Source organism: Enoplosus armatus, chromosome 17 (assembly GCF_043641665.1).
Source record: "Enoplosus armatus isolate fEnoArm2 chromosome 17, fEnoArm2.hap1, whole genome shotgun sequence".
In the NCBI taxonomy this organism is placed as follows: Eukaryota; Metazoa; Chordata; class Actinopteri; order Centrarchiformes; family Enoplosidae; genus Enoplosus; species Enoplosus armatus.
Window position 1 is genome coordinate 13,750,144 of NC_092196.1, and position 15,941 is coordinate 13,766,084.

The 15,941-nt window shown below is 42.3% G+C and overlaps 2 protein-coding genes across 2 annotated transcripts; one reads left to right on the forward strand and one right to left on the reverse strand.

Annotated features, from left to right (window-relative positions):
• Positions 1-1,635: 1,635 nt before the first annotated feature.
• samd1a (sterile alpha motif domain containing 1a) lies at positions 1,636-9,605 on the forward strand. Its single transcript, XM_070922961.1, has 7 exons — positions 1,636-2,031; positions 4,605-4,953; positions 5,376-5,518; positions 5,641-5,701; positions 7,428-7,509; positions 7,800-7,914; positions 8,293-9,605. Exons 1-7 carry the CDS (start codon positions 1,669-1,671, stop codon positions 8,437-8,439), a joined length of 1,260 nt encoding a protein of 419 aa, XP_070779062.1. The 5' UTR covers positions 1,636-1,668; the 3' UTR covers positions 8,440-9,605.
• A 1,130-nt stretch (positions 9,606-10,735) lies between these two features.
• On the reverse strand, positions 10,736-15,514 carry tecra (trans-2,3-enoyl-CoA reductase a). The gene is made up of 11 exons (XM_070923316.1): positions 15,347-15,514; positions 14,535-14,586; positions 14,378-14,422; positions 14,159-14,262; positions 12,663-12,778; positions 12,323-12,428; positions 12,118-12,190; positions 11,986-12,029; positions 11,819-11,876; positions 11,598-11,686; positions 10,736-10,909 (listed from the first exon to the last, which is right to left on the reverse strand). The coding sequence occupies exons 1-11, from the start codon at positions 15,512-15,514 to the stop codon at positions 10,736-10,738; spliced, it is 1,029 nt and encodes a 342-aa protein (XP_070779417.1).
• Positions 15,515-15,941: the final 427 nt, after the last annotated feature.

A 15,941-nucleotide genomic window follows, 5' to 3' on the forward strand; every position in this document is an offset into this window, starting at 1 on the left:
TCCTTGCCTTTGACAGTCTTAACTATCTTACCCTCTGGAGAACTTGACAGATACCCTTAGAACACAATGAGTATGTTAAAAAAAATATACATAAAGTAATATTTTGCAAAATGTATCATTCCAATAAACTTTTACTTGTTAAGACTAATATGTCTGGGTTATATGTAAGCTCTCTCTTCACCCTGCACAATGTCACACTTAGATTAGACTTTTTACATTGAAAAGTACTCGCAGCTCACAGCTTCAGGCTACTCTCATGGCTGGATCAGAGGAACATACTTGTTGGTAGGTGAGGGCGGATGCTGTATTTTCACCGTCCTGTCTGTTACTGTGACTGTTGCTGGCAGGTGCGATTGAATAATGCAGTGTTGTGTTCATCCTGTCACAGTACAGGATCAATTACCAGCCAGCCTTCAGCAGCCCTCTCCAAATGTATTCCCACCCTCAGTGCAATCCTGAAAAGGAGTGCATCTATCTGCATCAGTTATATGTGAAGGGCCTAGAGGGCCATCCAGATGGTTGGAAAGCAATTAAGATAAAGTAAAAGACCTCATAATGAAAGAATCTATCAAAGAATGGAAATCCATTAAACAATCAAACGTTATGAAGCAATTCATTAATTGATAATTAGACAATAATGAGACATTAAAAGGGCAACAAATTAGCAATTCAATCCAAGAAAGATGGTAGATATACATTTAAAAAAAAAAAATTTAAAAAGCAAGACGAGAACTTCAAAGACCCACTTGTTTTTGGACGACATAAATTACAGGTATGTTTACAAACACTATTGAGAAGTGGTGGTTTATCAGTACAAGAAATTTTGGGAATTTTTTAACAGGTCGTAATTGACGATAGAAAAGTATTTACAAATATTGCCAAGTTAATCAAACCATTAACTGCATGAAAGCAGAAAACAATGATTTTCATACAGAATAGCTGTAAAGTGTTAGTCCATGTATTAAAAGAATTTATTTGGGAGACACAGCAGGTTCCAATTCAGTGTTTTGGATTTTGGTGGCATTATTTTTTTGTTAACAATTGGAAAAGGATGATTCTGTTTTCAATTACAATTTTTGAAAAAGTTTCAGTCTATCTGTCAATCTATATCAGTAGAGCAGTATTTTATATTCTATGTAGGCTACTGATTTCATTATGTGTTTTCTCATTCTAAATAATATACTTATTTAAGGAGACGATCTAATCTACTTGATTAATTATTTCATAGATCTTGAGATAGGGCAACACATGGAGCCCAAAATTCCTAGCTACGCCTCTGGTTCTTTAATGAGGCCAAGTGATGTAGCTTCAGTTGGCTCATCAAAGGCTGGACCTTAGTAGTTGTTAGTGTCACACTTTCTGACTCTTGAAATAAAAGGCCACCTTTTGCACCCATTATGGCGCACATGGGCCCGAGTGCGCGCGCTCGTTCCCGTCCAGGACTGCAAATACCACCTTAAAAACCCCTCTCGAGTCAAACTTTTCGCTGTAACTCCGTCGGTCCACCTTAAGCGCACACGCAAACGCAGGAGGCGTACAGCGAGGTTTCCGCTTCTCAGTTGGGCTCGGACCGCGGCTCACGAAAAACACCGTGTGTAACGTACAAGGTTGACGCACTAAGGTGAGGGGAAAAAAGCAAAAAGAAAGAAAACCAACCGTGCAAAAACGATGTCTGAATCCAAGTACCGCGAGTGGATCCTGGACACTATCGACTCGCTGCGGTCGCGAAAAGCCCGGCCGGACTTGGAGAGGATTTGCCGAATGGTCCGGAGACGACACGGGTCCGAGCCTGACCGAACCTGCGCAGAACTGGAGAAACTGATTCAGGAACAAACCGTGCTGAAAGTTAACTACAAGGGCTCTATTTCATACCGAAATGCCGCCAAGGTTCAGCGGAGGAGCAGAAAAAAAGACGATGTAACGTTAACGACGGCTGCGAGAAGGAGCGCGGTGGAAGAAGCCAGTCATTCTGACTTGAGCAACGGGGACAGCGCTTTCGGTCCTGTTGACCAGGACGAGGAGGATTTGGAGGTATGTTGAGGTTGACGCGAGGAGGCACGTTTAACGAGCTCACATCTCATTGTCATTTCACATCCCACCAAATTAACAGGTGGAGATCAAAGCAAAGGCACGGGGGTAGTCTGTGGTTTGCCAAAAAAACACGTCTTTTTGTGTCTACTCGGGGAGTGGTGAGGGGAGTGATTTGCAAGTGCACCTAAAACTGCCGCAGACGGGGAGCGGCGGTTGGACCTCGCACGAGCGCTACCGAGGTGGAGACGAGAAAAAAACAACAGAAGGTGCGCGTGTAGTCAGAGTATGGCACATTTTACATAGCGTCGGTTGAAAAGCACTTTAAACGGGCGATGTAAACGCACAAACTGAAGACAGGAAAAGTTGCACCGTCCTGTCCGTCCGCAACAACCCGAGCCACCATTATCAGGAGCAGAAAGCGCTTTTCAAGCCCCAAACTCGGCGTTTTGCGAAGGGAGGGGGACTCTGCCAAGCTAGCAAGAGATGAGTAAACGTAGCCCGGAAGTTGAGCACAATTACTTTCAAAATAATAGCGTCAAAATACGCGCTTAGCAGTAAGGGTTGTATTTTGAAAGCTGTGGCTGGAAATACATGCTTTCATTCTTACTGGCTTTTAAATGTGGGAGTGGGTGAAGGGAAAAAAAGTCTCAAACACCGCGGATGTAGGAGCCTGATGGGGGGACGTTGGGACATTGTTGGGTTGTTGGTTGTTTTTTTACTGGGAAAAACGAGAACAGCCATCCCAGGCAAAATACCAAATGGCACTACAGCCACGTTCAGACGCATTTATTGTCTGCCCATGACGAGATTTCACCCCTTCCGTCTGCACTTTAAGATATGCCCATCACTATGTTATGTCCCGTATAACAGCAACAAAATCGATTATTATCGGTGCCAAAGTACTCATAATAAAGATATATTGAGTTAATTTATGGAAACTGCGTCTATTTTTCGAGTGATGGACGATTGCCGACGCAGTGCATAAAGTCGAACCCCTAGATCCATTGTCGGACACGCAGCTAAGCCCGGTCACGTCTAATGCTTGGTGTCGGCTGCTGTTATGGCCTCTCGTCCCGTACAGCAATGGCATCACTTCTGTTTCCGTCAACTATTTGTTGACAGTATTTTAAGATGAGATCACTGCAAAGTAATGAAATATGTAGGAGCCGGTGTCACACTGAGACCTGAACTAACGTAAAGCCACCGCAAACTGTTCGTCAAGCGCTAGCCGGCGGATGCCCTATCCGATTTGGGTTAAGCTGAGATCAAATTGACTTTGAAAGGCGTGTGTGTCGCTACAAAAACGGATACGTTTGATCACTTTGAACAGACCGCTTCTCGGGGCTTGTTATTCAGGTTTTACCTGAATACGAGGGTCAAATGTAGACAGTGACGTGTCCGATAACGGACTCATTTGCGTTACTCTCTGTTCGGTCGCTTCTACTGTACATCGTTGACCCGGTGCAAAGTCAAAGTAGACTGGTGATCGAGGCGACTGGTTCTCGCTCTGATCGGAGTGCTGCGTTGATCTGCCCGTCGAGTTAAAGCTCGGTTTTTTATCTCTGGTGTGCTTTGCCGTGGCTCGGCCCCGGGAAGCGCTCCGTTAAAGACCACAGACACAATGGCGAGGTCTCTACCGCGGCTCCCAACTCCATGCGCACTTTGGAGGAAATTTGAGAAAAACCAAAAACGCCTCCCATCGGCCCATTTTTAGGCTCCCGTGTGTTAGTTATCAATCAAGAAGGCCTCTTAAGACCGGGACGCACCGAGCACATCGGCTGTTTTGTGTGAGCCGAGGTGAAAATCATGCTGGATTGAGATCCTCGGGGTGTTTTTGTGACCATGTCTCGGTGAAAGTTAGCGTATGTGAAATGCAGTGCGATGGGTGAATGCCAAACAAGCCGCTCTGTTCACAGGAGCGGGGCGGGCTTTAGTGCGCTCTTGTGCTCGACTGCTGGGTCTTGGACACGCAGTCGCACACAAGGTAATTTTTTACTCGGCGCCGTCGACAAAAAAACCCCAAGGAAAGGAACGAGTGCGTATGTGAAAACTAGTTATATGCAATCAGGTAACATTATATTCAAGTGTTTAACAGCGTGGAAACACGTTTGTGGTGGAGGGGCTCACAGTCTGTCTGCGGAGTGAACACTGCACCGCGGAGAGGGACGAAGGCATTCAAAGGCAATAATTTACCACCACAGCGGTCAAATTGCGACATCTGTATGAGCGTGTTTTCATGTGACACGCTTAGCCTACAATCAACACTCAGTCATGAAAACAATCCCTTGTAATCTTGCAGGGTTTACCAGCTTTTTAAGTTGTTGTCAAAATAATGAACTTAATTGTTGATAGAGGGTTTCTTCCACTGAATTAAATGTTTCTTATCCACTCAAGCTTATTGTCCCCATTGACCCAAGCAAAGATTAGTACACACCTGATGTATGTTTGTTGAATTCTGCACCCACCTTAGATTTTTTCAATATTATATCATTAATCATTGTTAGAGATTACAATAATAAAATACAATGGGATGGAAATTATATGTTGCACTATATGATGCTTCTGTTTTGCAGGCTGACACCTCTATGGCAATGGACACGGACAGTAATGCAGATGAGGAGGGGGCTGATGAGAGCCGGGATGGGCAGGATGGACCCTCTCCTGGTCGCGCTTATGAAGATGCCGCCGTGCACTGTGCCTCTGTGCGAGCCGTCTCTGCCCCCTGCTCTCCCTCTGGCACTCGGCCTAGCCCCGGCTGCGGCCCTGGCTCTGGTCTGGACTGTGTCTCTTTCCAGAAGGCTGGTGAGAGGCCCAGCTCCTTGCCCCCCTCCAGCCCCAGGGCCCTTGCACACAATGACTGGGCCTATCATTCTGCTGTCTGCCCAGCAGAGCGCCAGCACCCAGGAATGCAGAGAGACAAAGGTATTCACGCTGGTAGTCTAATATGCACACCCGGCATTATGGGGCACTCGAATATTGTTTCATGTGCAAGATTTATGCTTTGTTTTGCATTGTGAATAGGAACGGGAGCTGGATGAGTGACATGGTTATTGACAGTAGAATTGCCTTAGTTAATGTAAGCTAGACACTTACTTACTTACTTGCAGGAGAAAATAATACATTTTCATGGCTTAGCAATGTCTTCCTGCAGTAAGACGTAAAGTCATTCATTGGCTTGTTTGTACCAGTTTTCAGGTTTAATGAACAGCGTTAAAAACACACACACATAAAAGAACTTTCAGCTACATTAGTTTTTGATTAGCACTAGAATATGCAAGAATAAAGTCTGGTGTGACAGTATGGATTATATCAGCATGTAATGTAGATGGTTCGCTCTGTGTTAGCAGCAGCCACGAAGCCAGCAATCCACCCTGTAACCTCCAGGCCCAGTGTTTTAAAGAACAGCGTGAAGAAAGAAGATGGAGGCAAGACAGAGGATAATGGCCTTTCGTCTGATCAGTTGGTACCAGACTATGCAGCAGGGCTGGTAATTGGCCTGTAATCCTTTTGTGTCAAATAACACCACCTGTATGTCTCTTTTGAGCTCTCTGCTTCACACCTGACATTTTCATGTTTCATTTGTTTTGTTCTGTTTTGTTTGGCTAACAGGATGAGACCAAGAATGTATCTGATGGAAAACCACAGACACTGTCTTTTCCATCCGACAACTGTGAGTAACACAATGTTTGTTGTTTCTTTTTAAAGCTGCTGTATAGCCTGCATCTGTTTTGCCATGGACCAATTGATCACTAGACTACTCTCTTGTTTTGGGAAATGGTTTCTAATAAGACACACGCATGTTAAGGGAAACTAATGACAGCTTATGTTTCAAATACCATTCTGGCTGTTATTTAGCCTTTTCGACTAGTGCGTGCCTTGAGGCATGCTTTTGGATTTTTTGAATGCTTCACAAGCTTGTCCTGCTGCGTCCTATCCAGGTGGTGTGCATTTTACTGTTAAAGGTTGTCGCTCAAAACATGCTGCCCCTCTGCCATACTGCATTGTTAACGGCAGTGGTGTGTAGAGATGTAAATCAGCAGACTTGAAATGGTTTGATTCAGTTCTGAAGTGGATGCATCACAATTTTGATTCAAGAAAAATCACCACTTGACCATGTAATAAACATACAGCTGCAGAGGGTCTCTAAAAGCTGTCAATTTAAATGGCTTTTAAGAGCTGCTTGGTACATAACATGTATGCGTATAGATGGCTCTTAATAATTCAGAAAAGGTCTTGTTCATATTTTATGGTATGCATATGTTTGCCGATAAGCAAGGCAACATGACACTTTCACATTTATTTATGGACTCGATGAAAAGTTACTAGGGGTATAGTTCCCATCCACCACCTCAGAGACACAAGGTTTGATTCCCAGTTGAGGTTCCTCTAGCTTGCTTGTGTGTACCAATGAGCACAATTAGTTATGTTTGCAGAGTTTGTTTCTTTGTTTAAAATCTGAAATGTGACTTTCTGGCGGTTGTAGATTTTCACTGTGTAGTGAGACATTGCCAAGAAATCTCCAAGTAAATAACTAACATTACAGAAATAAATAATAGTAAAATGTTTTTACCACTGCACAAGTACAATGCCACTGATGCTGTAGTTGTTTCTGGGCCTGGATAGGGTTTGGCTAAAAATGGGGGTTTCGTCCCTGTCATGTGTCATGAAGACAGTCCTGCCAGCATCCTGTGAAAGTGGCCTGTTACTGTACCCTCACTGTACTGAACCATGAACAAACTAATGGAAAAACATACTGTACCGTGACAGTAGAGGCCTCAGCGTGACACATAACTACCATGGAGAAAGCATCACTTCCATTTCATCACAGCTTTGCTGCTGTTTGTTCAGCATCACATCACTGAATGTCAAGGATACAAAACTGCACATTTCTTGCACATTGATGCAGAATTGGAATACGTTAGAACCATGGTTCTCATGAACTCTTCTCTTTGCTCCCATAGTGAGTCATACGAACTTTTAATTACTAATTTTATGCATAATACGACAGTAGGAGTATCTCAGTTCAGTTTTCATAAATGATTTGAGGCCAAAAGGTAGTCATACTGTAGCCATTCGTTGCATGTTGCACATTGATATAGCAGGAAATAAGAGGCATGATGGCTTTGATGTGAAATTAACAAGCGCAGATAATTTTGACTCCAAGAAAATGTTTTTTGGCACTGTTGTGTTCTCGCTTTCTAGGACAAGGCAGAATACTGAAGTGTTTCTCCTACATGTTGTCAAACGATCACTTTAATAGAAACCAGTGAAATCAACTCTGCATTTTAGTGATCATTTAAGAAATGCTGCAGACTACATGCAGTCATGATATCTAATTAAATCAGTGTTTCACTGTGGTAACATTTGCAGTAATTTTGCTTCCATTTTGTTCCCAGGTACATTGAAGAATAAGATAGATATATCCTCCTTTACTGCACCTGACGACAGTCTTCTGAATGGTGGTAAAGGTGATGAAGTGTGAGTATCCTGATATTAAGTCAGTACATTCTGCATTAGAAATGTATTTTTATCAGATTCAAAATCATGCCCCCCCTCCCTCTCTACAATGGTTTAAAACACCTTTCATGACTTATTTTTCATTTATTTATTGTCTTGAATACTTAATTTACATATTTCTGAGGCACAAACTCTTGTCACACAGACAGTCACCTAAAAAGACAATAAAGTGAGACATTACCTGCTGAGGAAGAAGAGAGGTCACTCTGTGGTCTGTGTCTTTGACTCTCTTTCATCTGATCTTCCTCCAGCTCTGTGAAGAAGGAGAAGATGAGCCAGAACTTGTTGCAGTGGACTGTGGCAGATGTGGCCAGTTACTTCTCAGCTGCAGGCTTTCCAGAGCAGGCTGCGGCGTTTCGAACACAGGTCAGTGCACCACCACAAAACTGCCACAGAGGGTGCTACATGTACACTGAAAACCACACAGTGCATTTGTAGAGACAGTTAATATAAAGTGTGTTGCATGGTCCAAAAGCAGTGTATGCTGTGACCAATATCAATCTATTTTTTTTTTTACATCCAGCTGTGTGGTAAAGGCTGCTAGAAAAGAAAACTGGCTGTCTTGAAGTGACTAGGAAAAATCTCAGATTTCTCTCTTGAAATACAAAGTTACTACACAGTGCGTCCTGGTGGCCATTTAAAAATAACACAAGTTACATTCAAAGATATTAAGCATTCAGAACATCCCCTTAGAGCTCTATGGGTGACGCTAACTGGGTAAAATATCTTCTCTCTCCCTAACAGGAAATTGATGGGAAGTCCCTTCTCCTGATGCAGCGCTGTGACGTGTTGACTGGTTTGTCTATCCGACTCGGCCCTGCCCTCAAAATCTATGAGCGCCATGTAAAGGTGCTGCAGAGGACCCACTTCCTGGAATACGAAGACCTCTGAAGTGGTGATTCACATGACAGACAGACAATGCTGCATTGACCCAAACATGCATGCAGTGCCCTCTCCCATCTGGATCCTGCCACCCACCTTCATATACAGAATATGTAGAGGGTGAGTGTGGGGGGGAAGGCTGCGGTGGAATTAACTTTCACTGTGAGAATGACCAGAAACTGAAAGACAGTCATCCTACCTCTCATTATGGTCTTTGGTTTTCATTTCACACGTGGCCGTTCGATTGCATTGTCAAGGATAGACTGCTGCGTTCAGAGTAAGTTTTAATGTGGAGGAGCAATGACCTTTCTGCAATAGTAAAAGATGGGTAATGCAGCCATTGAGGGGAACTGAGCCTTACACCAAGTGGACCACCTATGGGCAGAGATGTGACTTCATAGTGCTGTGAGCAAAGTGTTGTCACAGTTTCGGGTCCACGAGAAAATGTTGGCTAACTGTGGCTCAAAAATGTCTCCCTGCATCCTCTCTGTATCTATTACGGCACCTTGTGTTGGTCAAGTCACACAGATAAACATAAAGCACATCTGTTGTGCTTTTTCCTTTTCACACATGAGCTGAACTAAATGTCATCAAAGTGCTGAGGAAGTCACACTATCCACATATCTACATCACCAGGGTCTGACTCCCGACTTATCATGACACCAATAGCTGCTGATGTTTGATTATGTTGTCAATGTCTCTGTATCTCTGAGATATAACCAATAATGATATCCAAATACCTGCTGGGAAGGCAATATGTTGCGTTTTTGTTTTTTTAAATTTAGATCTGGCAGTGGTCCAACTTAATACAGCATTTTGGGGAACAACTGCAGATAGATGTGACCAGGAAATGTGCAGCATAATGGAATTTTTGCTTTCATACATAAGCAAAATAAAGTAATAAACATGGGAAAATGTTATTGTACTACAGAATACATTGTTTTAAATTTAATACTGCTGCTCAGTGCCTGTTTACAGAGCAGATATCTTGATCAAATGCAATATTTTGTGTTATCATCAATTTATTATTTGTCCAGCGTCTCTGTGTTTTGATCTCTTGTATTGTGACATTCCATACGATGTAATCTACGTCTCCAGTGTATCTCCTCCCCCTTTTATCTGTAGCGTTGATACTTATTCCAGAGTCACAAATAAAGCTTGTGTCTCTCTGTTCAGTCACTTGTTTTGTGATAGTTTATTACACTTGTCATACCAATAATTTTGCCTGAAAACAATTGTCTGGATGGGTCAGCGTCACCTTGAGAGGGTGTGAGGACAAGTGATCAAATATTGTAAACAAACTTTCAACTACAGATAAAAGTCCAGCTCAAGACTGAATGTTCTCCTCACATAAAAATTATAGCAGGACATTAAAAAAAAAAAAAAAAAAAAGTAATTTAACTCGTTTAATCTGAAGGTTCAGATGATGCAGTGTTCTGTGAAATGAAATGTGAAATGCACATTCGGTGAAAATAAGCAGTTTGTATCTGCACAACTCTTCAGATTAGTACAAAAATAATAGAGTGGGAAACGATCTGCACAATGCTGAGAATGCACAGAAACTAGATATTTTTTCACTTCTTCAATTGAACACTTTTTATATAATATAATCATCTTGTATAAGTAAGAAGTATATTTTTGTAGGACGTTTCTGTTCATGCTCTCAGCAGTGTTCAGAAATACACTTGATCCGTGTACAGACAAAAAGAAAATACCTCACCCATGGTGGAAAACGTGGGAATCAGCATACAATTTGTAATCCAGATAGTGCTAACTCTACTGTAGTTTAAAGGTCACGTGGATCAGTCAGATTTGTAGAATACTGTATGAGGCCACAAAGTTGTCAGCTCCAGGCTGCACACTAGTTTGACAATGCGGATTAGCCTCTTGGTTTCCCAGCTCTGATTAAGTTGCCAAAAGTGAAAATAATGTGATTTGTTAAAAACTAAAACAGCACTCTCAATCAAACATGTAACAACTTACCGAAGTAGCAAAAAAATGTTTCATCCTCTTGCTTCTTCAAGATCACATACAACATTAAATTAAGACTTTGCTGCATTTAACTGTGAAGGCTTTCTTTGCCTTTAACAGTCCTGCATTCACCAGTCCAACACTCAGATTAACTGTAACTGCCACTCCTTGTTATGGAGTGACACGTAAGAAGATGTTACATGGAGTCCATATGATCAAAATCCATCCGTGCTGTTAACCTCAGCACACACTTTCTGACATCCCAAAAAAAACCCCGACCCCGATCAGCAAGGGGGTGGATGTGTGTAGCAGCTGTTGTTTTCTATGCCAGGCTCTACAGGATAAAGGGGAGAATGGAGGAGCGCAGGGTCGGATAATCTCTGAACTCCTTTAAGTAGCTGCGGTGTTTGCCCTTAGCCCACACAGTCATCTGGACGAAGGCCACGAGAGTGAAGAAAGCCACAGGCACACACTGGGTCATCACTGTGAAGCCCATCCAGGAGCCCAGCTGTGAGCAAGACGCACACACACAAACACACACACACACACACACACATAGGGCATTGAGATTTATGTGTATTCATGTGTAGGACATAACCAGTAGATGGCAGCAATAGTGCACCTTATATTGCAAGGATGAAATACAGGTACTCTGTACTATTGACACTGGGTTGCACAGACACACAGTCAACTTCAGTATTTCAGTGTTGAAATGTGGAACGTTACTAGCTGAAAATTATGACTAACTCTAAAGATATCCTCTTGATTTGACTAAATCAGACTGCTGAGGCCTCATATTAGCTTCAGATAAACTTTGGAATACATTTTGGAAGGATGAGGAAGATTTCGTCCCACGTCACTTACAATGGAAACACATTAAGAGGGAATGACTTAATGGCCAGTATGAACAAGAGGAATGCTTACAGTATGAAAAACCTGTTCAGTGTTCATATGGGCTCCTCATTATTGTTTTAAGACAGACTTGAAAAATTGTGAACCGATCCTTTAATGCGACATCATACAAATCACTAGTTCAAATTTAATTAAACTAATCCACGGACCATCTGTATAGCTGACTGAACTGACTGTGAAGCCAAACATTTTTACGACATCACCTTTATTTTCTTTCATAGAACACAATTTAAAAACATTATGCTTATTTTCCTTATTCCCTTATTAATTATGAATCTGCTTACCTCATATGTGTAATTCGGACAAGAGACCAGCCAAAAAATCCACGTGAAGGGATTTTTCGTTGGGTAAGGAATCTTCTTGGTTTTTAAACCTGAGATGATGAGTGAACACAAATAAAATATTGTATTGTCCTGTACTGTTGGTTGTTTTTTTTTTTTAAATTAGATTGTTACTGATATAAAAATGCAAATTAATATTATATGCATTGTTAGAAAATGCTCACTTGCTAGTTTGAGGTTACGTAGAGCAACATGGATGGAAAAATTCCCCACTTGACAGAACTGTGGGAATAAAAACAGCCAAAGATGATCATCTACATAACTATAGATAGTTGGGTTTAATATTTGGAAGATGCCAGAAATATACAACTTAAACAGATCTCAAACTTACCAAGAAAATGTAAAGTCCTGTATTCACCTGCTGCTGCCCGTAATCTGTCAATGCGTCACAGAAAAATGGATTAAGATGGAAGTCAACTTCAAGTGATGAATTAAAGACAGAATTGCAGTGGTCTGCACTTACAGGGTGGGGTGTAGAGCGGGTGGTTGATGTAGTACGCCATCCAAGCTGCAGAGCACCAGTAATAGCCACAGTTCTGGAATAGAAAGAGAGACTATAATAAGTCAAACTGTCAAGATAGCGCTCCACATACAGAATAAGAACACAGCACAAAATAATAATATGATATATATCACATTCAAAGGTCAAAATTGTGCAGCTTACTCGCCTTAAATATGTTTCTGAGAGGCATGGTCCCATGGGAGATACGATGGACAAACAGTGTCTCCAGAATCCTCTTGATGTAGTGGAAGGAGTGACACATACAGGCCAAGCTGCAACAGGACACATACACACACACACACACACACACACACACACTTTTTAGCTGTGATTAACACATTGCCCCACCAAGTCCATTACACTAGGCCCCGACTCAGTATCACCATAGCAAGGTGCGACATGAGTGTTTGTCATGTTTAGGGGATATCTGTGCAAAGCCTGAGATTGTGTGAGACACACTGCAGCAACATCGAAAAAGATCCCCGAAAACACAAGCTGACACTCACTGCACGACCCAGTGCTTGCTGCTGGTGAAGTCATATTTCGGAGAGTAGATGAAGGGGAGGCGGAAGTAGAACATTAAGTAGATGATCAGTGGGCCGACGCACTCTGCCAGGAACACCTGAAGTGAACAAAGAAAAGATAGAAATGCTTTTTTTTTTATTTGCAGCCAGATTCATGAGAATAAGTGCAAAGATATGCTAAAAACAGCTCAGAAAACGTCATGAATGAATCCAATTAATTAACACCTCTCACAATTAACTTCCCTAACAGTAAATACACGAACCAGTGATATTATAATATTTTCTCCCTGTTAGATCAGCACTTTGTCCGTTTAAACCCTCTGCCAAAGGGAGATCATGCAGCTGACACCAATATGGCTCTGGCTTCTCTAACAACCCACTTGTCAAAGCCATCTTAAATCAAAAACAGTTCATCTACTTCCCTCCTGCACTGACAACCATTCAGTGTAACAATAATAGCATTCAACATGTGCCCATAGAGCAAATGAGACACTAAGACAGCTTGTAATACCAGCTTTCCACAAACGATATGATCAAGCGAAGCAGCACAGCTGGCAGTGAAATCGATCCCTGAATCAGCACCTGGAGCAGAGCCCTGGCTCAGCATGCCTGACCAATAGCTACTGGTGATCTCTGCTGGGGGCACTACATGCTCCTCCACCCACCGTGGCATCAGTCTGAAGCCTGGCAGGGTGCAGGGGGTTATGTCAGGGTTGGTGAGGACAGGGAATGTAGAGACTGGGTGGGCAAGGGTGAGTTAAGAGGCGCAGTGAAAGGCAAGTGAGAGGTCAGGGGGATAAACACCTTTGGGAGAAATGGGGCCGTGAGATTATATGTCCTAGGACAGAGGACAGGCGGTGCAGGAGGTGAGAGAAAAAAGAACCACAGCAAATCACCTCTATCTCTCACTGTGGGTTGATATTTATATTCAAGAGTTATTGAGTGGGTGAGAGGGTGTCTCTTTATATTTAAAGTGCAAGAATCTTAAAAGACCATACCAGAGGTTTTGCATGTTTTTGCATATTAAGTAGAAATTGTGTACACTTTGCAGACCATTTTGCAAAGCAGGCCTCTTTCCCTGATAGTCAGCTGATAAAAAAACCCATTGCATTCATTAGCTGCAGTTTGCTGTAGCTGAATCATATCCAGAAGACGAGCATGCAAACTTTGGACTTGAAAAGGACCATGTGAATTTAATTAAAATCAGAGGATCAGATCGTGCATGCTGGAGCATCCTTGAAATCAACAACAGGCATATTTTTTAAAACTGAATTACCACACTGTGGTAAAAATGTTGGCAAGTTGATTTTTATTACGGGATAACAAATGAACAAATGAATGTGGAAAGTGGGAATCAATCCAAAAACATGTCATGTAGTATACTTAAAATAGCAGTAATGTAAAGCATGCATGATTGCATGCATAGAATACCACTATATGGTCCTAAATATTGTGTGTCTGTGCACATGTGGACTCACGGTTCCCCATGTGAGCTGAGGTCCTAGGTCACTGAAGTAAAAGCTGGCTGTGGTTCCCACAGGAAGTGTCTGCAGAACTTCCTCATCCCTGAGACACTTGGCCTCTGAGAAACAACAACCATCAGCCAAGATAAGACCAGACAACATTACATAACTTCATCACAACACCAGTCAACCGAGTTTGATAAATGCAGAATTGATTGTAAAAAGCAGACGCACTTGGATCCAAACGCAGGGATTGTCTGGCTGGGTACCACTTTGGATCTGTCGAAATGGAGAGGAACTTTACTCTTGGCATGCTTGAGAGATCATTTATTAAAGATTAAAATGAAGATAGGAATAAATAGAAAATGGAGAATTACGTAAACTTACTCACATGATTTGTGAAACAAAGCTTTAATATCCAAAACAGTGGCAGTTGGCTCCACCTGCAACCAAAATGTAAAAATAAATTTAATGTAGGTTTATTATCAGCAACATTAGAGTGCAGACCGCCATATTGACAAGTCAATTTACAAGACATTGAGTGCTAAAAATACAACAGCAGAAGTCATACTGTTTTTTACTGCAGAAGTTTAATTTCTTTTGGAATCTGTCAGACTTGCATTTTGCCATTTTCATCTGCAATGTTTTGACACGACTCTACACATTTATACAAGCTGCTAATCATGTCTGCCTGCCTGTCTGCCTGCCTGCCTGTTGGGCCCCATGCAGCACAGGCATGTACTCTAGCTGGAACAGAAAATTCCTGTCAGATGAAGAGGGAATTCTCACCTCCTAACCGCAACGCTCGCTCAATAGAAACGTAACTGATAATGGCTGCACTTGACTGGGCCGCCTGTGAAGTAGATGATTACCTGTAAAATTGCCCGTCTGCTCACAGCGATGACCCTGTAGTTTTTGAGCTAACACAAACATATTTCCTCTGACTTCACGGCAAAGTGATCATGCTATAAAACAAATTTAAATAATAAAACTTTAAAAGGAATCCACTAGGAGGTAATAAACTGTGGTAATTGACCATAAAACCTATAGAATGCTACAAGTTCTCAAGCACTCTATGTGTCTGTTGTGTAGGACTTATATCTGTGACCAAAATGCATCATGCCCCAGTTAAAGCAAGTATTATCTGGTCCTCTAAAATCATTATGGTCAATATAAAAGGTGAGTGTAATCAGAAACCCTCACCTTGTCCAGCAGCAGCAGTTTCTCTTTAGTCTTTAAGTCCACAATCTCCACCTCAAAGTAAACAATCCTTTTGGCCTTTTTGGGAGGTTTCGGTTTTGGCCTCGCTGAAGACTTCTTCTCAGGTTCTGCTTCATTTACATTCTTTGCCTCTAAGGCGAGTACATCCATTATACTGTTTGATCCACAACCTCAGAAGCCCGGTGAAATAATCTGTGATATGTCCAGAGACGCTGGTTGTCCTCTACTGGTATGGAAAGCAACCCCCTGCTCACCCTCCACACAACTGTCAGTCTAACTCAAGTGTGTCGTCTTTGGTGTCTTTTGGACTCTCTGAATAGCCCTCCGCCTCCAGAAGAAGAGTGACGGAAATATGTGAGACCATAAACACTTTTTCCCCCCACAGATGGAGCGTATGTGTGTGTGAGAGAGGAGGCAAACGAAGCAAGAAAGAAAGTGAGGAGAAGTGGAAGGTGAGCTGGCCTAAGACCATGAAGTGAACCTGCTCCTCACCTCAATAGCAGCCTCTTCATGATCCACAGCCCCCCTTCATGCAACAAAACGCACTGAAGACGAAACCGGAGAGCCCCAAGACATA

Bases quoted from the DNA above. Each gene is read 5' to 3' on its own strand.
- tecra (XM_070923316.1), bottom strand. From the start codon at position 15,514: ATGGATGTACTCGCCTTAGAGGCAAAGAATGTAAATGAAGCAGAACCT. The intron at 14,587-15,346 runs GTGAGGGTTTCT...TTTTGGTTGCAG, and splicing joins AACTGCTGCTGCTGGACAAG to GTGGAGCCAACTGCCACTGT. The intron at 12,030-12,117 runs GTAAGTGCAGAC...ACGCATTGACAG, and splicing joins CCCGCTCTACACCCCACCCT to ATTACGGGCAGCAGCAGGTG.
- samd1a (XM_070922961.1), top strand. From the start codon at position 1,669: ATGTCTGAATCCAAGTACCGCGAGTGGATCCTGGACACTATCGACTCG. The intron at 2,032-4,604 runs GTATGTTGAGGT...TCTGTTTTGCAG, and splicing joins AGGACGAGGAGGATTTGGAG to GCTGACACCTCTATGGCAAT. The intron at 5,702-7,427 runs GTGAGTAACACA...TTTTGTTCCCAG, and splicing joins GTCTTTTCCATCCGACAACT to GTACATTGAAGAATAAGATA.